Genomic DNA, 23,920 nt, shown 5'->3' with positions numbered 1-23,920 from the left:
AAGATGGCAGCATCTTCGAGTTGTTCCATTTCCAGTTCCAACAGCACTTTCCTTGTTACTTCAGTCCTGACTGCTGCATTTGCTGACTCTAGCAACCTTTCACTTACATGATAAAATGTTTCTTCTAAAGCCAGGGAAATGTCCTTCTTTCTTCACAAGTAGATTTCCACCTTCACCTCCGGTCGATCTATAGGGACAGCACAGTGGTGCAGCAGGTAGTGCCACAGCCTGGCAGCTCCAGGGGCCTGGGTTTGATCCTGACCCCGAGTGCCGGTTAATGTGGAGTTTGCATGTTCTCTCTGCGACCGCGTGAGTTTCCTTGGGTTTCCTTTCTCTCGTCCCAAAAACATTAGCCATTGTAAATTACACCTTAGTATAGATTAATGGCAAAAAGATTCAAAGGGAAGTTGATGGGCATGTAAGATAAGGTAAGGTATCCTTATTAGTTACATGTACATCGAAACACACAGTGAAATGCATCTTTTGTATAGAGTGTTCTGGGAGCAGCCCGCAAGCGTCGCCACGCTTCCAGTGCCAACATAGCATGCCCACAACTTTCTAACCCGTACGTCTTTGGAATGTAGGAGGAAACCGGAGCACCCGGAAGAAACCCACGCAGACATGGGGAGAACGTACAAACTCCTTACAGACAGCGGGGGGAATTGAACCTGGGCTGCTGGCGCTGTAATAGCGTTATGCTAACTGCTACATTTCTATGTGTGAGAGGGAATAAGTTGTGGGGCTACAGAAGAATAAATGGGGGGGGGGGGAAGGGATCAATGGGATTGCTCCCCTGGGAGCTAAACAGATCCAATGGGCCCAATGGCCTCCTCCTGTGTCATTATGAGATTAGATATTAAATTTGAGATGTGGCTATAAAATTCAAAGCTATTTTCTTTGAAACTAGCTGTCAGATTTCACCTTCCACTGTCGAGTGGTCTGTTACACACCCCACCTAGGTCACCCGTCCATTCTTAACTCTAATCAAGGAGATCTTTCCAGTGTCTTTGAATTCATTGGAAATGCTGCAAGATGTAAGGGATGTCCCTGCCGCCACCCAACCTATTTGATTGGATGGTTGCCCATGGTAACCCTGGCAGCAGCAGCAATATACATCCTTTTGATGTCGTGTTAATGATTATTCCTGCAAGCTGTCAGTCCAGCTTTGTTCAGTGAAGCAAGTGGCACTGTTTCCTGAACACCTAACTGCACCAATTTTCCGATCCATCCAGGACGTGGCTTGAGCATGCTGGGTGGCTCACGTACCTTGCTTTGTCGCTGTATGATGTAATGATGCGTGTCCAGTTTTCTTCTGCCCCACTGTAGTTGTGGCTATAGCCGTAGAGGTCCTGTGGCTAAACTTCCCTCTCTAAATCTCTTTGCTCACTGATTTTTCTTAAATTTCCTCATGACACTGAAGAAGGTCATTCAGCCCATCAAGTCGATGCCAGCTCTCGGAGGGTACCCGTCTGTTCCATTCCCCCGCTTCTTTCTGTGTCCAAAATCCTATCAATCTCAGCCTTTAATAGACTTCCCAGGATTTACAACTCTCTTACAGCGCCAGCGACGTGGGTTCAATTCTGGCCACTGTCTGTAAGGAGTTTGTACGTTCTCCCCGTGTCTGCGTGGGTTACCTCCGGGTGCTCCGGTTTCATCCCACATTCCAAAGACGTATGGGTTAGGAAGCTGTGGGCATGCTATGTTGGTGCCGGATGCATGGCGACACTTGCGGGCTGTCCCCAGAACACTCTACACAAAAAGATGCATTTCACTGTGTGTGTCAATGTACGTGTGACTAATAAAGGTATCTTATCTTATCTTAAAGAAACTCTTCTTTATTTCAGTCTCAAACAGATGATCCCTTATTCCTGTGGATACCTTCTAGTATTGGACTCTCCACTGAGAGTAAGCCTCCTCCTGGTATCAAACCTGTCCCTCCCTCTCAGAACTTTATAGTTCACAATCAGACTGTCACTCATTCCTCTGAACTCCATTGATTACAGACCAATATCACTTTGCACAGTGATCACTTTGCCCCACACTGACATGTCTGTCCACGGCCTCCTCTCCTGCCAGCTTGAGGCTAGTCACAGATTAGAGGAACAGCACCTCATATTCTGCCATGGTAGTCTTCAACCTGATGGCATGAATATTGATTTCTCTAACTTCTGGTAACCACTCCCCTCTGTCCCTCTTTTTCCCTTATCCCCTTGCCCCCCCCCCGTCACCCCATTGCTATCCCCTCCCCCACCCACTTCACCTGCCCATCACCCACACATTCCTCCCTCCGGTTCCCCTCCTCACCTCCTTCCCTTTATTCCATGGTCCACTGCCCTCTCCTATCAGATTCCATCTTCTTCAGCCCTCTGTTACTTCCACCTATCACCTCCCAGCTTCTTACATCATTCCCACTCTCCCCCTCCCTCACCTGCCTATCACCACCCCCCCCCCCAACTTGGATCCACCTATCATCCACCAGCGCTTGATTTCCCCCTCCCCCCCCCACCTCTTTATACTGGTTACCTCCCCTCTATCTTTCCAGTCCTGATGAAGGGTCGCGACCCGAAATGTCGACTGTTCATTTTTCTCCATAGATGCTGCCTGACCTGCTGAGTTCCTCCAGCTTTTTGTCTGTTGCTCCAGATTTCCAGCATCTGCAGTCTCTCATGTCTTCACTTTGTACAGGACAGCTTCTTCAACCCCAGGGTCCATCTTGTAAGTGTTCCACACTGACTCCCAAGGTCAGTATATCCTTGATCAGGCGTGGAGACCAAAACTGCACACAGCACAATCAAAACTCTGCACAAGCTCAGCAAGATTCGCTTGTGCACTCCAGCTTTCTTGCAGTAAAGGCCAGCATTTCTCTTGCAGTTTGCATTCCGCCTCTCCAGATCCCAGTGCACCAAGTTCCTTCTGAACTTGCGCTTTCACCTCAGCCATAGAGTCTTATGGGAACAGGCCCCTTTAGTCCACTGAGTGTCCGCTGACTATAAAGTACTCATCTACACTAATCCTCTAATGTTCATGTTTTCCCGTTCCTGCTCCCCATCATTCCTTCAAACCTACCATTTTGACAAAATTGGTGGTGGTGTTGTTCAGGACAGGATATTTTGAACAAGCTAAGTAAATTTTGATTTTTATTCATCCATGGGGTGTTGGTGCTGGTATTTGATCCAGTCAGAAGAGAATCACTCGAGTGCCTAGTGCTACAAGATAGAAATAGTTTAGTGAAATGGATTTTCTACCATGAATGGCAGAGTTTCTATGTTATGTAAAGGCAAAAATACCCAAAAACAATGAAAGGCTCCATTATCACAACAGTGAACCATCAATAGATCTTTAGCACCTATTTCACCTTTAGCAACCAACACCTATCACTCAGATTTTCCCTTCCCCTGGAACTTGATCCCAGCCCAAAGTCAGATGCAATCTGCATTCCAGGGTGAATGCCAAGGTTAGGCAGCAGTTTCCACCCTACTGGCACATCGACTTTCAAGCAGAAGGCTGCACCTGCACAGTTAATTATGTCACTGGGTTCTTCCTGGTGAGACCTGAAATACCTGTTCTTGAAAAATATCCTTCCTTATTGACTGCTTTATAAGAAAAGTGTGACTTGCTCTTTACAGTATCGACAGCAATGCTCTTTCTGTATCCACGAGTGAAGGCATGCAATGTGTTTTCACAGTGCATGAAAACCTAAGATGTTATTGGGCAATGTCCCAACATGACACCTTAGATAAGTTGAGGGGTGGTGGGGGGCTTGTTGTTCTCTGCAGTAGAACTAGTTATCATTTCTTTACTCATATATTGGTAATTGGTTTATTATTGTCACGGGTACTGAGATACAGTATAAAGCTTTGTTTGCATGCCATCAAAACAGATCATTCCATACATAAGTACATCAATGTGGTGCAGGTGTACTGTAGGAGCATTACAAAGTGGTCAGGGCCACAACATTAGATCAGTAAGGGAATGGAGAGACAAAGTGGAAAATGTTTTGTATGGATCAATGCAACTGTGAGGCAGGCAGATTTACTGAATACTTTTGGCAGAGAATGCACAGCCCTTCATTATCATCACAATCCAGAGTTGGTGCACAGCATGTTCGAATTCTAAAACATCTGCCAGGGAAGGAGTGGCAAAGAATCTCAGTGATGCTGCATTCTATGACAAAAATAAAGACTATAAGGCTACAAGAAAAACAAAAAAACATTACAAATATGAGAAGTGCACGTAAAAATATCAAGAACACAAGAAGCATATTTGTAGACATTTGAGACAAGAAAACGAACAGGTGCAGTCATTTCACCAGAGTTGTCAATCTGAAACCTGAACCTTGCCCTATTTTTAAAGAGGGTGATAGATATGTTGAGTGTCTCCAACATTTCCTGTCACTGTCAATAATATTAAAAGGACCCACCTTGTTTGACCTGCTTCTTGGGAAATTAGGATCAATTCTTGCCTTTCACAGTTCACTGTTGGATATCACCGCAAATGATGGGCCATGCACTATGCTGTTGGGTCCCCCTGCTGGTCAAGCACTGCATGCACAGGTACTGCAAGCCAGGCCAAGTATCCGGTTGACATACATTTCATACAAATCTCTCATCTAAAAAAACACAGAGTACCATAGACATGTATTTGTGTGTGTGTGTGTGTGTGTGTGTGTGTGTGTGTGAGAGAGAGAGAGGGAGATTTATTGCACAACACTTTTAAAGTATTGGTATTGTTATTTATTATTGTCACTTGTACCAAGGTACAGTGAAAAACTTGTCTTGCATACCGATTGTACAGGTCAATTCATTACACAGTGCAGTTACATTGAGTTACTACAGAGTGCATCGATGTAGTACAAGTAAAAACAATAACAGTACAGAGTAAAGTGTCACAGCTACAGATAAAGTGCAGTGCAATAAGGTGCAAGGTCACAACAAGGTAGATTGTGAGGTGAGAGTCCATTTCATTGTATAAGGGAACCGTTCAATAGTCTTATCACAGTGGGGTAGAAGCTGGCCTTAAGTCTGGTGGTATGTGCCCTCAGGCTCCTGTATCTTCTACCTGATGGAAGAGGAGAGAAGAGAGAATGACCTGGGTGGGTGGGGTCTTTGATTATGCTGGCTGCTTCGCCAAGGCAGCGAGCGGTATAAGCAGAGTCCAAGGAGGGGAGGCTGGTTTCCATGATGCGCTGGGCTGTGTCCACAACTCTCTGCAGTTTCTTGCGGTCCTGGGCAGAGCAGTTGCCATACCAAGCCGTGATGCATCCAGGTAGGATGCTTTCTATGGTGCATCGATAAAAGTTGGTGAGTGTCAAAGGGGACATACTGAATTTCTTTAGCTTCCTGAGGGAGTAGAGGCACTGGTGAGCTTTCTTGTCCGTGGCATGTACATGATTTGACCAAGACAGACTATTGGTGATGTTCACACCCAGGAACTTGAAGCTCTCAACCCTCTTGACCTCAGCACCATTGATGCAGACAGGTGCATGTACACTGCCCCCTTTCCTGAAGTCAATGACCAGCTGTTTTGTTTTGTTGATATTGAGGGAAAGGTTGTTCTCAAACAAGGGTGGCCTTTGTTGGAACAGAAGGTTAACATGCAGTGCAGAGTATTGGAAGAAGATGCATGGACAGAAGTGGTGCAAAGATGAATCTGCACAACTCCTGGGACTCATTCCAGAGGATATTTGCTAGCCTCGGAAAGTTTGCCAAGGTAACTGCTGCTCAGGTTACACCCACTTTCAAACCTGATGATGCCTCAGCAGTATTTCACAATGATCTTCTCGACCAATCACACCAGGGCACAGCTACACATTCTTTTGGCTCAAACACCAACTAATTTTGCAGGCAGTGCTGTAGATCTTCTGTTCTTCCCTCCACCATTTCCCTGTGTTTCCTTGAATATGGCAAATAATGAACGCCAATTGAACTTCCTGTGTCAGATATCTGCACGTTGCATGTTCATAAATACATAAATGTTTTCTATGCCTTGTTGTCATGGTGCACACAATGTAGTGTATCACATAATGAATTTCATGTGCAGGCAGAAGAGAATTAGTTTAATTTGGCATTGTGTTCAGCACAGACATCATGGGCCGAAGGGTCTGTTCCTGTGCTATACTGTTCTAAATTCTGGACCTAAGCTGTAGGAGGCACTCAATGTGTCAACACATGGCTTCCTGACTCCACCTGATTAAGAGATGAAGTCTTGCAAACCTCCTCTTACCATTCAAATCTCTAATTGCCAAATACCCTGATGTAAGCATGAGGAAGTGAAGGGTTAAGAATTGCAACCATACCTATAACTGGCAAACAAAGGTTGCAATTCTTAACCCTTCACTTCCTCAAGCAGATGTCAACAGGACCCACTTATTGGGATTATTTTCACCATAGACTGCGGAAGGTGAGGAGAGAGCAATGCTTCTTGCTGAGTAGGACGTACTGCCATCTCTCTATTTGAACCCACTGTAATGCCCAGCAATGGCACTTTATATTACTGGACACCTACTCACGTTTCTTGCTTTGGTAAAGTTGTGAACTGTGAGTTAAGAGCAATACTATGGGCACACCTTCCTGTTGTTTAGATGCTGCCAAGGATTAGTCACACAGCACCAGTACCCTCAATTATGCACCTGTAGCGACTCACCGTCGGAGCAAGCGAACCGGCTCGGTGGTTGGGTCATGCGTCATTGGAGCGGCGAGGCCCAAGATGGCGTTGGGCCTTTGTCTTCCCCGAGCGACGGGGAGAACACACGTGCGGGAAAAGTTTGATGACATAACGCATACGTCATTTCCGTTTTTGGTGGGCGGGAACTGTCCCTCTTAAAAGGCCCGTGCAAGGAGGGAAAATAAATCAGTTTTTGTTCTGCAGCCCACCGACTAGTGTCTTGCTTTCACATCGCGGTAGCAGTTGCTACATTGGTGACCCCGACGGCCCAAACGGATTTTGGACCCGCACAATGGACGACAATGCAGCAGCCAACGCAGTGGCACTCAAGCTGCCCACCTTTTGGATGCTTTGGCCCAGCGTCTGGTTCAACCAGGCTGAAGCACAATTCCAACTTTGGCAGATCGCCTCCAACTCCACAAAGTACTACCACGTGGTCAGCTCTCTGGACCAGGAGACAGCCACCCAGGTCGGAGACTTCATCCAGTCTCCTCCGGAGGAGGATAAGTACCCGGCTTTCAAAGAACTTCTTATTCGGACTTTCGGCCTCTCCCATCGTGAGCGTGCCGCCTGCCTGCTTCATCTCAACGGCCTGAGGGACAGATCCCCATCCGCCCTAATGAACGAGATGCTGGCCTTGGTTGAGGGACACAAGCCTTGCCTAATGTTCGAACAGGCCTTCCTCGAACAACTACCCAATGACATTCACCTGCTGTTGGCCAACGCCGATTTCAGCAACCCACGTGAGGTAGCTGCCCGGGCAGATGTCCTGTGGAAGGCTAAACGCGAGAGCAGGTCATCTGTCGGTCAAATCGCCAGGCCACGAGCCCAACGCCTACCTAAACCAGTCCCAGCAACCAAGCGACCACACCCCAGAAACACAAACGACGACACTGGCCACCAGCTGTGTTTCTACCATCAGAGGTGGGGTGCGGAGGCCCGTTGATCCTGCCCACCCTGCAAGTTTCAGGGAAATGCTGGGGCCAGCCGCTGCTGATGGTTACGACGGCTGGCCGCCAACACAGCCTCCTATTCATTTGGGACAAGCAGTTTGGACGTCGTTTCCTCGTCGATACTGGAGCAGAGGTCAGTATTTTGCCCCTGACTGGCTGTGACACTCGTAACAGGCAACAAGGTCTTGTACTCAATGCCGCAAATGGCACAGCGATACGGACTTGTGATACCCGTACAGTTCAATTACAATTCGGCGACAGCCGTTTTACCTGGAACTTTCCCCTTGCCGCCGTTGCCCCGCCACTCCTGGGAGCCGATTTCCTTTGGGCCCACAGCTTGTTAGTTAACCTGCGAGGGAAGCGGCTAGTGCACTCCAGAACTTTCCAAACCTACCCCCTGGGAGAAGCCAGCCTACCAGCCCCGCGCCTGGACTCCATTTCCATGTCTGGCAACAAGCTCACCAAGCTCCTAGCTGAGTTCCCATCGGTTTTGGCACCTCAGTTTACAAATTCGATGCCCAAACACGGGGTGCAGCACCACATCATTACCACAGAGCCACCCCTTCATGCCTGAGCATGACGACTTCCACCTGGCAAAGGAAGAGTTCCGCTACATGGAGGAGCTGGGGATCGTTCGCAGGTCAGACAGCCCCTGGGCCTCCCCCCTGCACATGGTCCCCAAAGCCACCGGCGGGTGGAGGCCCTGTGGCGACTACCGCAGGCTGAATGATGCCACCACCCTGGACCGCTACCCCATCCCTCACATTCAGGACTTCGCGGCAAACCTACATGGGGCCCATATCTTCTCCAAAGTGGACCTCGTTCGGGGATACCACCAAATCCCAGTCCACCCTGACGACGTCCCCAAAACTGCGCTTATCACTCCATTCGGCCTCTTCGAATTCCTTCGAATGCCATTCGGCCTTAAGAATTCCTTAAGACTTTCCAGCGGCTGATGGACGCGGTAGGCCGAGACCTGGACTTCGTGTTCATTTACTTAGATGACATACTAATCACCAGCCGTGACCACCAAGAACACCTTTCCCACCTCCGCCAACTGTACTCCTGCCTCAGTGATTTCGGCCTCACTATCAACCCGGCCAAGTGCCAATTCGGTCTTGACTCTATCGATTTCCTCGGCCACAGAATCACCAGCGAAGGAGCAACACCCCTACCCACCAAGGTAGACGCTATCTGCCATTTTGCCCGTCCCAACACGGTCAAAGGCCTGCAGGAATTCCTGGGGATGGTCAACTTTTACCATCGGTTCATCCCTGCAGCAGCCCGTATCATGCGCCCTTTGTTCTCGCTGATGTCTGGCAAGGGCAAGGACATCTCCTGGAATGACGAGGCTGCGGCTGCCTTCGTTAAGGCCAAGGACGCCCTGGCAGATACCGCAATGCTGGTACACCCTAGGACAGATGTCCCAACTGCCCTCACGGTGGACGCATCCAACACCGCGGTTGGTGGAGTACTGGAACAACTACTCGAAGGCCGTTGGCAACCCTTGGCATTTTTCAGCAGGCACCTTAGACCATCCGAACTGAAATACAGCGTTTTTGATCAGGAACTTCTAGTGCTGTACCTGGTGGTCTGGCATTTCCGGTACTTTTTAGAAGGCAGACCTTTCACCGCTTTCACTGACCATAAGCCTTTGCCCTTCGCCTTCTCCAAGGTCTCCGATCCCTGGTCAGCTCATCAGCAGCGACATTTGTCCTACATTTCCGAATTCACAACGGATATCCAACATGTCTCCAGAAAGGACAATGTCGTTGCTGACACGCTTTCCAGACTGACCAGCCACAGCCTGTCCCTGGGTGTTGACTACATGGCCCTGGCTGACGCACAGCAAGCCGACGACGAGCTGCCCAGCTACAGAACCGCAGTCTCGGGCCTACAGCTCCAAGATTTCTTAGTCGGTCCGGGTCAGCAGACCCTCCTTTGTGAAATCACAACAGGTCAACCCCGCCCTATAGTTCCTGAAGCCTGGAGGAAACGCATTTTCGACTCGGTACACGGATTGGCGCACCCGTCCATCAGATCAACTGTTCGACTGGCTGCCAGCAAGTTCATCTGGCATGGCCTGCACAAACAGGTCAGTGAATGGGCCAGGACTTGTCCGCACTGCCAGACGTCAAAAATCCAACGACACATCAAGGTCCAGCCACAGCAGTTCGAGCCTACCCGGAGAAGGTTCGACCACATCCACGTCGACCTTGTTGGCCCTCTGCCAGTTTCAAGAGGAGCCCGGTACCTCCTTACCATTGTGGACCGATTCACTAGTGGCCAGAGGCAACCCCTCTATCTAACATCACGACTGATTCCTGCACCCGGGCGCTGTTCACAACTTGGATCTCACGTTTTGGTGTTCCGGCCCACATCACTTCAGACAGGAGCACCCAGTTTACCTCCAGCCTCTGGTCTGTATTAGTGAACATGCTAGGGATGCCACTGCACACTACCTCGGCCTACCACCCTCAATCAAACGGGTTGGTGGAACGTTTCCACCGCCAGCTGAAATCAGCCCTGATAGCCCGCCTGAAAGGTCCTAACTGGGTCGACAAACTGCCTTGGGTCCTGCTCGGCATACGTACTGCCCCCAAAGAAGATCTCCACGCTTCGTCAGCTGAACTCGTGTACGACGCACCCCTGGTCGTCCCAGGGAATTTCATACCCACCCTTCGGGGCCAAGAGGAACAATCCACAGCAGTTCTGGAAAGACTGCACAAGAGGCTCGGCAGCTTGGCACTGATTCCCACTTCGTGGCATGGTCAAGCCCTATCCTGTGAGCCCAAGGAACTACAAGACTGTAAGTTCGTTTTTGTTTGGAGGAGCACACCCCGGGCACCGTTGCAACGACCATACGAGGGGCCGTTCCGGGTCATCAGGAATAATGGGTCCACCTTTATTTTGGACACTAGAGGCAAGGAAGAAGTCTTCACTACAGACAGCCTCAAACTGGCCCATTTAGATCTGCAACAACCGGTCGAGGTCCCAACACTGCGACGCAGAGGCCGACCTTCTAAGCAACGGCTAGCACAGCCCGCGAACCTTGGGGATTGTATCACCGGTTCTGGGGGGTGGGTGGGGGGGAGGGTTGTGTAGCGACTCACCATCCAAGCAAGCGAACCGGCTCAGCAGTCAGGTCGTGCGTCGTCAGAGTGGCGAGGCCCAAGATGGCATTGAGCCTTCGTCTTCCCTGAGCGACAGGGAGAACCTGCGTGCGGGAAAAGTTTGATGACGTAGCGCATACTTCATTTCCCTTTTCAGTGGGCAGGAACCGTTCCTCTTAAAAGGCCCGCACAAGGCGGGAAAATAAATCAGTTTTTGTCCTGCAGCCCACCGACTAGTGTCTTGCTTTCACATCGTGGTAGCAGCCGCTACACATCACCAAAAGTAACATTGCCCTTCCAGCAAGAGCAGTATCTGTCAGCAAGTGTGAGTGAGTTCCATTCTTGGCTCCAAGCATTAAAGAAGTCATTTCCCTGGACTTGCTTCCCTTCTGCTTCTAAATCGTAACTAACCTGCACTCTTCTGAAGAATTCAAGGACTAAATGGGAATCAAGAAGTATTACATGTTGGACTTGGTTAAAGGTTGGAGTAGAATGGTTCACGTTCCTGATTCAGCAATGAGTAGAACAATTTGGTATGAAAGAGACTTGTACATGATCCCCAATAAAGGGACAAATTGTTTGAACTAGTGAGCATTTCTCACTAACTCCAATCCTGTTGTATACCAACACTACATAACCATCTTCCTGTCTGTTTTCAGCTGATGACTCCACTGATTCCTTCAACACAACAGGTATCAATAGTTTCCTTATTATTTTGATATGTGGTATTAAATACGAAACAGAAATCTAATGGTTAAAGTTGAAAATTCCTGTTGGAGCTTAATTTTTGTTTTAAAAAAATTGATGACCTGAAGCTAGTGTGTTATTAAGACCAATGTATGTCATCTGGACAGGAATTGTTGGCTGCTTATACTGATACCACCAGCAGTGGTCTTCTCCTATATCTGATCTAATTCCAGTTACTTTCTTTCAGTTTCTTCCAACACCAGCACTGTTGCACCCACAACATCGGCCACAACAGGTACTGGAAACGTCCTCCTTTTTTATAGTGGTTGCAGAGAACCTTGTCATCAAATACATCTTGAAGTTAGATTATACAAATAAAAGACAGTTTTAGTGCCACAAAAGAGATTAAATTCCATTATAAAAGGAATTGTTAAATTACATAATTATGGTTAAATATAGTTGGAATTCTAGTGTGATAATTTTAGATCAATTAGTTCAACATTTCATTGTTTCAGTTTCATTTCCAGAAATGATTTGTGTTACCCGAATGTTATGAATGTGTCTTGTATGTCTTGCTGTATATCTGAACTAATCTACTGTGTATTTTTAGCTGATATTCTTTCCCATCCCACTGTCGCCTCATCTGCACCTATCATCAAATAAAGGAGCAGAGATTTCTTTGCTCTTTTAACATATAGAGTTAATTGGAAAGGAAGACTGATTGGAAATAAAATATGTTTCAGAATTCTAAACAACAGCAGTGAAACAGTGCACAAATTTTGGACATAAATAGGATAGCTCCCTGGAAAATTGAAGCACATACTCTGGAATATAATTCATCACATTCTTTGCTCCTGATTTCAATCAAGTTGCTGAGCATATGATAAGTGTGATTAGATTCTTCCTCCCAAACAGGAAGGGAGAGACAGTTGGGAATCTCCCAATGTTATTCTCACTTTTCTCCAGGCGAGGGAGATTTGATGAGATTTCAGAGCAATATTCCCAGCCTCACTTGTGGGTACATCAACTGGGAGTTAATCGAAAATGGAGAAAGAAATGACGGACAGAACTGAAAGGAAACAGAAGACAGCACTTGAGGATCTGATCAAAATGCCGGCTGCAAGATTTGTTTGCACAACTTCTCTTTTTAGGATATGGGTGCTAATTTACCTCTAGTTTGTCATTTTCCCAGTGTAAGACTTGCCGGTGGTCATATTGAAAGGTGAGCCAAGTGGACTAGGCTGACCATAATATCAATAAGGGTCTGATGGTAAGGTATCAACGGAGCTGGCAGACTGGATTCAACCTTGAAGCTGTAATGTGTTTGACACACAGAAAGGATCAAGTGTTCAGTCAAGGCAAGGACCCCCACAATCACTGTTCAATGGCTGATTCATTTCTTCTGAAGTTGTTTCGATTCCACCCACAGTTGATGCTTCCTGACATGTCCATAGAGTTGCCATAATCTACAGGGAGTGGTGACAGTAGCTGACAGTGTTTGTCAACTTCTGCCACAGGTGTTGTTTCCTGACCTAGTTCTGTTGGTGGCTGTTCCTTGGGCGGAAATGTGCGGGCAGCTGGAAGAACAGGGTGACCTGCTGTAGCAGGGGGAAGAGGACAAAGACTCTCAGCCCATCCATGCAGATGCTGAGGAAGCAGTTTTCTGAAATGCACTTAGTACAGAACAATGCACGAGGCATCTGTCATTCAGTAAGAACATTCTCTGTGACACCAGCCACAGATGAGTCATGTTGTGTCATGTGCATCTCACCATATCAGCTACACAACAGCCATTGACATTTTTTTATTTCAAAAATAAATTTTATTCATAATAAAAAGTATATACAAAGGAAGAAACGGTGTAAAAAACAAAAAAAACTTAACATTCATGCTTCTTACATTCAGCTGTGTAAAACTTTAAAGTGAAAAAAACACACACAAACAAACATAGCACCATTGCCACTCACGTGGCTCCCTGAGGTGATACCCCTTTCATTGTTCGAGGGGCTTCCCCACCCACCTCTGCCCCTCCATGTGTGGTAGTGAAAGGGGCCTAGACTGTGGTCCTTCCCCACAGAGCCTTAGCATTGGCTGCACTGAGCTTCAGTGCATCCCTCAGCGTGTACTCCTGCAGCCTGGAATATGCCAGTCGGCAGCATTCCCTTACAGACATCTCGCTGTGCTGGAAGACCAACAAGTTTTGGGCAGACCAAAGGTCATCCTTCACTGAGTTTATGAACTTCCAGCAGCACTTGATGTCTGTCTCGCTGTGTGTCCCTGGGAACAGCCCGTAGATCAGAGAATGCTCTGTTACGCTGCTGCTGGGGATGAGCCGGGACACCTCTTGCATCTGTCTCCACGCCGTCTTAGCAAACCCACAGTCTGCAAAGAGGTGGGTGACTGTTTCTTCCCCACCGCAGCCATCCCGAGGGCAGCGTACATTGGGGGTGATGTGTCTTCTGTAGAGGAAAGCTCTGACCGGGAGGGCACCTCTCACCGCCAGCAGTGAGGTCTTGGTGCTGGTTGGTCAGGTCTGGCGATGATGCATTCTGCCATATGGTTTGTACCACTTGCTCAAGGAACAAACCCACAGAGTCCATAGTGTCACTGTCCTGCAGTGTCTGCAGTACATTCTGTGCTGAGCACTGCCTGATGGAAGAACTCCTCCACAAAGGACAGGTAATGCGGCAACGTCCAGCCAACTGGGACATTGCACATTAACAGGGCCAGGCCCATCTTCCGCAGCACCAGGGCTAGGTAGAACCTCAGCACATAGTGACACTTGGTGCCCACGTACTTTGGGTCCACACTTTGGCTGATACAGCCACACATAAAGGTGGTCAACAGGATGAGGGTAACATGTTCAGGATGAAGGGCCTTTATTGTGCTGTATTGTTCTATGGTTCTATGGTTCTATAACATTGGGTACAGTTTTGCCCCCATTCTCAGGGGAGTTGTGCATCGTGACCCGTCGGACTGCGGAAGGTGAGGAGAGAGCAATGCTTCTTGCTGAGTAGAACGTACTGCCATCTCTCTATTTGAACCCACTGTAATGCCCAGCAATGGCACTTTATATTACTGGACACCTACTCACGTTTCTTGCTTTGGTAAAGTGGTGAACTGTGAGTTAAGAGCAATACTATGGGCACACCTTCCTGTTGTTTAGATGCTGCCAAGGATTAGTCACACAGCACCAGTACACTCAATTATGCACCGCCAAAAGTAACATTGCCCTTCCAGCAGGAGCAGCATCTGTCAGCAAATGTGAGTGAGTTCCATTCTTGTTGGCTCCAAGCATTAAAGAAATCATTTCCCTGGACTTGCTTCCCTTCTGCTTCTAAATCATAACTAACCTGCACTCTTCTGAAGAATTCAAGGACTAAATGGGAATCAAGAAGTATTATATGTTGGACTTGGTTAAAGGTTGGAGTAGAATGGTTCACATTCCTGATTCAGCAATGAGTAAAACAATTTGGTATGAAAGAGACTTGTACATGATCCCCAATAAAGGGACAAATTGTTTGAGCTAGTGAGCATTTCTCACTAACTCCAATCCTGTTGTATACCAACACTACATAACCATCTTCCTGTCTGTTTTCAGCTGATGACTCCACTCATTCTTTCAACACAACAGGTATCAATAGTTTCCTTAATATTTTGATATGTGGTATTAAATACGAAACAGAAATCTAATGGTTAAAGTTGAAAATTCCTGTTGGAGCTTAATTTTTGTTTTTAAAAAATTGATGACCTGAAGCTAGCGTGTTACTAAGACCAGTGTTTGTCATCTGGACAAGAATTGTTGGCTGCTTATACTGATACCACCAGCAGTGGTCTTCTCCTATATCTGATCTAATTCCAGTTACTTTCTTTCAGTTTCTTCCAACACCAGCACTTTTGTACCCACAACATCGGCCACAACAGGTACTGGAAACGTCTTCCTTTTTTATAGTGGTTGCAGAGAACCTTGTCATCAAATACATCCTAAAGTTAGATTATACAAATAAAAGACAGTAGTTTTAGTGCCACAAAAGAGATTAAATTCCATTATAAAAGGAATTAGTTAAATTACATAATTATAGTTAAGTATAGTTGGAATTCTAGTGTGATAATTTTAGATCAATTAATTCAGCATTTCATTGTTTCAGTTTCATTTCAAGGAATGATTTGTGTTACCCGAATGTTATGAATGTGTCTTGTATGTCTTGCTGTATATCTGAACTAACCTACTGTGTATTTTTAGCTGATATTCTTTCCCATCCCACTGTCGCCTCATCTGCACCTATCATCAAATAAAGGAGCAGAGATTTCTTTGCTCTTTTAACATATAGAGTTAATTGGAAAGTAAGACTGATTGGAAATAAAATATGTTTCAAAATTCTAAACAACAGCAGTGAAACAGTGCACAAATTTTGGACATAAATAGGATAGCTCCCTGGAAAATTGATATAGCTTATATAGTTCCTTACATACAACCTACGAGGGAGCTGCTGCTACAATTAGAGGGAATAGACAGGATCTATCAAATAGGACAAATTTAAGGTTTTCACCTGTGCCTTAATCTGCAGGACTTTGTAAAGTACAACTGACATTTCAGTTTCTGATCTTTTCCTATCTTTGCAGAGAGCAGCACTCTTAACATGATGTCATCGCCAAAAAGTACAACAGGTATTGAAAATGACTGTTTGAAAATATTACATATGTAAGAAAAATCTTGCATGAATTGGGTAATTAAAGATTCCTGAGGATTGCTGAAGTGAGTTATTATAGAAATATTAAGGACGGTATCAGTGTTTTCAATCCGTTTTTCCTGCAACAGTTATCTAACTAGTTCTAGTATCTTGCTCTCACCAAAAACCCTGTAAATATCTCCTCTTCAACACATATCCAATTTCCTTTTGAAAGTTGTTGTTGCAGCAGCTTCCAGCATCTTCTCTGGTGGTGCATTCTGTGCATTATGAAGTAGCTGTGTACAAAATAACCTTCCCTCATTTCCTCTCCAGTAACTGAATTATGTTAGATCTACAAACGCTAATTACTGATCTTCCTGACAGTGGAAACTACTTAAAGGAGAAGCAGTGGAAAGGTAGATGGGAGGCCAATCCAGTGCTTTACAGATAATGACGTATCCATTTTAGCAAGAAAACAGCAAGCTAGTGTAATGTACATCTAGCTCTATCATGACCGTTACAGTTGTATTTTGAGTTACCACTTATATTAGGAAGCCAAGAAATGGGCATCACAGGAATGATGGCATAACTTATGTGTTAATGTTGGATATAAAAATGTGGATCATGTATGGAAGTGTCCAGACCAATTTTGCAACAGGCATGATTTTAACTGGAGATGATTGCTGGTGTGAAACCCCAGGTGAAACTAATTTTTGTGTAGTTAGTACCTGAAACGTAAACAGCAATATTCAAGCTAACTACTTTCGGGCCATGCCCAGCAAGTAATGCTGTCAACTCTGAGTCAGACTTCTGAAGATTCAAAATCTCAGCATCAGCAATTTGAGTACAAAAACTGAGCAAACATTCTGCGCAGTATGGAATTTAGGAATCTCCTCACTTTCTGAGGTGTTGTTTTTGGGAAGAGAGAGTAAACAAGTATGCGGCTGCCCTTCTGCATTGCAAAAGTTCTAGATGATGCTATTTAGAAGCCATGCAGTGGAACATCCTTCAGTATTCCAACCAAAATTTAGCCCTCAGCCAACAAGGCTAATACTGAGTATCTCATCGTTATAACACTATTGCTTTTGAGAACTAGCATTGTACAAATTGACTGATGCAATTCTTACTTTGCAACATTGACTGACTTTTAAGAATACATCATTACATGTAAAGCATTGATTGACAGCCCCATTGACCACTCAACCACATCACCAGGGCACTATATTTTCACTGCGTAACTCTGACAAGATACACTGCAACAGATTGCTAAGGCCACTTCAACAGCACCTTCTAAATGCTCAACCATCAAAAGATACAAGGATGGCAGGCACATGAGAACACCACCTCCTCCAAGCCACACACTAGCCTGAGTTGGAAGTATATCACTGTTTCTTCATCATTACTGGGTAAAAGTATTGGAAGTGGAACTAGACCACATGAACTTGAGGCTCAAGAAGGCGGCTCACCACAGCCCTATCAAGGGTACCAAGGGATGGGCCGTAAATGCTTGTTCCTCACACCTACATCAGCAGACAAATAATAAAAATGCACATCTTTTCTTTTTCTAAGCTTGAAACCAGGGTACAATTTATAAGATGTGCTTGAAATTTGTGTTTATGCTTGGATTTTGTAGTTGTCTACTTTAATAATGCTCAAGCTAAGACCCATGTGAAAGCTGATTTGACATTCTTGATGGTTTAACGTGGTGAGAGTGGCAGAGCAGTGCACTGAGAATAGGTGTTCTCCAGATGGGACATTCAGCTACTTGGTCTCAGGTGGATGTCAGTGATACCATGGCCACATCTCAATGATGAATAAGGCAGTTATCCTCAGTAAGCTGTCCCGTATTTATCCCTCACACAAAATAGCAAGTGAGATATTAGCAGCTCATTACCATTCTGCATTTTGTGAAATCTTGCTGTGCACAAGTTGATTGTGGATTTTCTGCACTACTATAATGACTAAACTTCATAGGTATGTCATTACGATTGAAGACTCTTTGTGATGTCCCAAAAGGGATGTGACAGGTATAACATAAATGCAAGTCCTTTTTGTCTTTTTCAATTGGAACTTGGTAGAAATGTAAACCGTGCATTAGTCATAAACATGAATATCTATAATCTAATCTGCAGGGTTCACCACTCGCAATGATAATGGTTCAGTGCGCACCTTAGGTGAGTGACTACGGAGAACATTGACACAATGTTAATAGTTAAATTTATTACAACCTCCATTATTCCATGTATCTCCTTTGGGTTGTTCATCTTCAAACGACCTTGTTTTAGTTAGATTAGAGGGAGTCAAATTTAGTCTGAAAACAGATTGGCCATAACCATTGTTAATGGTTGTTGTGAGAAAGGTTCTTTTGGTATCTTAAAGATAAAGGTCTGGACACACAGTCTTTGTAATTTAAAAATGATTTATTAACAAAGACAAACGCGGGACAGAATGAATGGGAACAGATACACACTCGCACACTCTCAAGCAGGAGATTACGAATGTGGAGGGAAATCGTGACAGAGGGTGAGATACACACACACACACACACACACACACACACACACACACACACACACACACACACACACACACACACACACACACACACACACACAATAACTGGGTACAAATGATCAAGGAATAAACTATACTATGTTTGGACACCCTGATTCTGGACAAACATTGGCTCTTTGGTCTCGGGAGTCCTTAACTAACTGCCCTGAAGTAGTGCACAGCTTACCTCAACATCCTCGGACACAGAAAAAGAGAAAGAAAAACCAAACATGCAGCACTTTTATGCTGCTGGGGGGCTGGGTAGCCCAGCAAGGACAAAGGTGTTTTAAACAGGCCAATCCGAGTGGTCCAGCAAGACAAAGGTGTTTACCTAATGGGGCGGAGCCGGACCCCTGATTGACAGTGGTATAGCTTCCGACCTGATAGGCAATGCTATCATCCGAACATGGGGGTCAGTAGTGTTGTCACTGTCATCTGACCCCTGGCCTTTCATACTACAATGGTGCACTTTAAAGAGATGACCGCAAGAACATTTATATTCCAAGATGCTGGCCTGTTAGATATTGAGCTGTGTTAACTTGTTCTTGTTTAACAGACATCCAAAACGTCAAGAATTCCAGAATGGCATAATATGTTCTCTCAACAGTAACAGGCCCACACAAGGCAACTTTAGATATTGTCTATCTCTAAAGGTACATTTGAATCAAAGACATCCAGTCCACTCAATGTTGTCCTTCTAGAATATCAGTTACACCTATTTTCCAATAGGAGGATCACTACACTCACTGTAATGCCACGAGTGTTGCATTGGTTTCTGGGATTCAGTCAGGCATTATAATAGATATTCTATTATATACTTTTAAGTCAAAACCTATTGAGGTGATATTGCTTAGTATTTCTCATAAACATTTTATGTAATGCAACATTTAACTGTAATAGTTTCATCAATCACTTCTTATCTAATATCTTGTGCACCAATTACGGACACGAGCTTTTTCTATACTACATCTTCTCCTTTGAATATAACAGGCACTAGAAATGTGCTTTCTGAGAATGTGATGAGATAACTTAGCTCTTTAAAATGATAGGGAAGGGCTACATTGTCAACAGTAATGTTAAGGCTCATCTGCATAATGCTGGTGATTCTGGAAATAAAGCTATGACCCCACCTTTAATATCTATAATCTGCTACAATGTTCAAGCCCTTTTAGTCAAGTTTGAAGTCACCAAATAAAAATATTTCAGAATCTTCTGGTTATTGTGAACCATGAGCCCTGTTCATATTAATACAATCAAGATTATTTGTTACCTCAGCAATGGCAGAATTTTGCTGGAAGATTTTTTTTGTCAGACATCTCTGCTTTCTGATTCACTAATTTTGGCTAGTGCCTTTAAGAGGCCACTCCACTAGATTAACCCACATATTAAAGATATCAATCAACAGCACCCAACCCCAACCATTTCCATTTTTTCACTATTATTAGTATGCCTTCCACAGGTAATTGAAAATTTGAGAAGTTTAAATGTTGAAAACTTGACTGTGTATATGCACTTGTGCTCACACACTGAGTCACAATGAGTAACAAATTCTGACCACTCAGTTCAGTTCATTGATCCACAGAGACAGTAATCCAATTATATTCTCACAACCTTTTTGTTGAGAATTTAGGAAAATGTTCATATATTTTTTGAAGAACACTGGGGAAAAAAAGCTGGTCAACTGGTGGAAAATGTTAATTTATTTATACTTGGAAATAGAGCTTCAAAGTGAGTGCATCACTTGTGGCTCTGAGGAAGAAATAGAGTGGACACATGTTGCTCTGAGTTTTATCAAAGGCAGAATCTAAATTATTGACTCAGCTGATGGTGCAGAATACAAGGGCAACAACAAGTCACTGCTCCTCGCCATGTACCTTTTGATTAATTTAACAATTGCCCAAATCAGATCTCCGAGTGAGAACACTCTTGAGGTATGCATCCCGATTCACATTACTGAGGCCTGATATAAGTCCTACCTCATGGTGAGGCCAGACCAAGATCTGTTCACCAACTAGCTAAGAAAATGCTTAAGCTGTGCTTGACCTATCCAGCTGCCAAAACTGGCAGAAAAACTTGGATGTTTGTGATTAACCCTGACTTTCAGGAATATTCCAAATATTGAAACCCATTAGAAACTAATCAACCTATTAAAAGTTCCCACAGTTAAAAACCTTAAAATTAGAAACACTTAAATTAACACAACTAATCCAAATGTGGCTAGATCCATTGTGGATGCTTCTCTCCATTGAAAGGTGGTGAGGTTCCTCCACTAGGTCTAACCTGGCAAGGCTTCAGTGGGTAGATTTCCTGGCTGCTTGGGAATTGGCACTCCGGCACTGGAATCCATGACAGGAACTTTTGGGAAGCTAAAGGTGAAATGAGATTTGCTGCCATAAAATACTGCTGGACAGAGTGGGCTGAATCATCTGCCCGGATGCCAGTGTTATTCCTGGGTCTAACCCACTTTACGTAGAAGTGGTCACAGTTGTGTAGGAAGTCAGTGGCTACACCTCTTGCTCTGCTGCCTGTTCTGCTGGCTGCCCCTGTGCTGCACCAGCAGGCTCCTCACAAAGCCCTACAGGGCAACCTGGACTTCTGCAGAGTAGGAGGTCTGCCTGCTGAGCCTGCTTCAGACTCATCTTCACATACACCTGACCATCCCCCACCCAATGGGTGGGAGATGGAACCTGTCAGGAGAAAGAGAAATAGCACTTCTGTTTTACTTAATGTTTAATTGCTTTTAAGTATGCGTGTGCTTAAATCTTCCAGCTTTAAAACAACATTTAAATAATTTACACTTTTTTAATGTTACTCTTATATCTTGACAGGTTGCAGATGATTTTGAGTGTGAATGTCAAAGGCACTCAATAACTGTGACAGCTTTAACAGTCAGTGAGGCTGCTGGCAGGGTCTCTCTCTGGTTAAAAAAGACATGACACCTTCCCTGGGCAGTAGATGGCTGACTCTTTAAGTGTGTCCAGAGCTATGAGAAAGAACAGAGCTTAACTTTGCAAGCAATGGGGCTGGGAAGTCTTGTACTAATTAAATGGCCTAAAACTGAGACCTGTATTGAGTCATCATCCTCCTTTAAAAGTAATGTAGAAGTCATCCCAATCCACTTGGATTGGAGTAATTTTTGTGCTGCATTTAATTTGAATTCACATCACATCATTCCATTGATCGATGGGCGTTCTCTGCTGTTAGAGTAAAGATCCAATCCTAAAACGGAGCTCACAACATGAAAAGCAACATATGGACTAAGCAATTTATCATGATGAGATCCCCCCTCTGTGAGGCAGGTTCCCTAAAGAAGAAGCAAGGATCCATAGCTGTGACCAGAAGAAACAGAAACACAACTGTGTTTGGGAATGTGCCCCTAACACAAGATACGTAGTAAACCAGTCTGAACAGGACAGCCTCATCAATCTACTTAAAAATTCTTTCTGGTTAGTTTCACAAACACTGCTCTCTGCCACCCCAAGTGCTGAGAGCCAGCAGTGAGACAAGGCATGGCAGCTCATTTTCTGAACTGAACCCTTTACTTTCCTTGCAGAGACCAGCACTCTGAATGTGACATCAGCTCCATCGACCACAACAGGTAATGTAATAGTGGATGGGAAGCGTAATCTGGATCCATTCTACATATTCTTCCTTCAATATATTTTTCGATACTTTGAGAATACAGGGATTACTAGATACTTACTGATTAAATTTAGTAATTATGGTCCATAAAATGATGATCTGAATTATTAGAAAACAATAGTGGACAAAATGAGCACATTCAGGTCACCCTACCTTTGAAAGAACAAAACAAATAATTCCAATGCACAACTCACCTCCGATAGAACTGTAGGACCTCTTTTACAAGGATGTAGTCAACTCATGGTTGGAAAGAATATTGACTGTTCTACCAGTGTCTTATCCAGTAGTGTATCCTGGAAGACAACAACATGTTGTGTGCAAGTAATCACTATTCATATTAAATTCAGTGATTTTGGGACTTTCCTTAAATCCATCAGCTTTGAGGTACCTACGCTGCAGCCTGTGGAAAATGCTTCTACTTGTTTACTCTTTCAAAACCATTCAGAACTTTCAGATTCTTTGTTCAATCTTGTCTTAGTCTTTTCCACTCTAAGGAGAACTGTCTCCTTTCATCTCTCCCCATAACGGAATCCGTCTACTTGGTAACATCCAGGTGTACATCCCCTGCCCCTTTGATAGGGCCAGATATAAATCCTGGTACCCAGAGTTTTACAAAATACTCCGGCTGAGGCCTAGCCAATGTTTAGGTAAAGTCTTTGTGAATATTTTACAAACATGTTTGGCAACAGATTTTTGGTTTGCAACAGGTAAAAAGTGGAAGATGTGTTTACATTGAGAAGGATTGCTTTCCATTTGAAGCTACCATGCACATGTTCCCATTAGAGGTTAAGGACACTGTGGTGGGAGGGTGTGACTGACTCTCTGATTTACAGGGTAATATAAGGGATTTAAAGAAGAAAACAATTAAGTCAAGTGGTATATTAGGGTGAAATATTTCTATAAAAACAGTAAATGCTGGAAGCATTAAGCAGGTGTTAGCACATGTGCAAAGATGAACAGCTTACATTTCAGACCCAGAACCCTTCATTAGAACTGGGTCCTGGACTTGAAAAGGTAACTGATCCTCTTTCCACAGATGCTGCCTGATTTGCTGAGTGTTTCCAGTATTTCTTGTTTTTATTTCAGATTTCCAGCATCTGCAGTTTTTTTTTGATTTTCATTTACTCTTTCTCATATATGTTTCATGTACATCAATAAGCAATGTTTAAGTCTCATGATAGCTTTGTTAAATGTGATGGTTTGCTGTTCCAATATCGTGTACATTGTACATTTTCCACAGAGGCAAAGGTTTCCACAGATATCTTGTGTATGCCAAAAATAGCAGGTACAGGGAATGTGCTCTCTGAGAATGAGATGGATTAAATTAGCTGTTTAAAATAACTGGGAAACATTAAAATAATGGTAATATAATGTAACTAGGTGTAGGAACTGTTGGACAGAATGTGGCCTGCTTCTATTCAACTCGCTCATTTCAAGGATTGCAACACAATCCTTGCTGACTTGGGCCATAACCAGCAGAGACTTTACAATGAAATTTCTCAGACTAAGCATATCAACATTATCTGATCTTAAATCTTCCTCTACCTTTACAGAGAACAGCACTCTGATTATGACATTAACTTCACTGAACACAACAGGTACTGAACATGTGATCTTTGAAAGTGCAGAGAAATATTGA

General features: G+C 44.5%; 1 protein-coding gene across 22 annotated transcripts in view; it reads left to right on the top strand.

Annotated features, from left to right (window-relative positions):
- LOC127569895 (adhesion G-protein coupled receptor G2-like) overlaps positions 1-23,920 on the top strand; it is a 136,966-nt gene that overhangs the window by 38,437 nt on the left and 74,609 nt on the right. For 17 of the 22 annotated variants that reach the window (XM_052014920.1, XM_052014915.1, XM_052014919.1 and 14 more), the window contains 8 exons: positions 11,389-11,421; positions 11,664-11,711; positions 15,018-15,050; positions 15,293-15,340; positions 16,040-16,084; positions 18,219-18,260; positions 22,193-22,237; positions 23,835-23,879. In XM_052014920.1, the coding sequence (XP_051870880.1) occupies positions 11,389-11,421; positions 11,664-11,711; positions 15,018-15,050; positions 15,293-15,340; positions 16,040-16,084; positions 18,219-18,260; positions 22,193-22,237; positions 23,835-23,879 (339 nt within the window). The remainder of the gene's footprint in view (positions 1-11,388; positions 11,422-11,663; positions 11,712-15,017; positions 15,051-15,292; positions 15,341-16,039; positions 16,085-18,218; positions 18,261-22,192; positions 22,238-23,834; positions 23,880-23,920) is intronic. The other 5 variants (XM_052014914.1, XM_052014918.1, XM_052014926.1 and 2 more) reach the window with 5 other exon arrangements.

Source organism: Pristis pectinata, chromosome 4, assembly GCF_009764475.1.
Source record: "Pristis pectinata isolate sPriPec2 chromosome 4, sPriPec2.1.pri, whole genome shotgun sequence".
In the NCBI taxonomy this organism is placed as follows: Eukaryota; Metazoa; Chordata; class Chondrichthyes; order Rhinopristiformes; family Pristidae; genus Pristis; species Pristis pectinata.
Note: the sequence above shows the minus strand (reverse complement) of the source record. Positions and strands in the feature narration are given on the sequence as shown.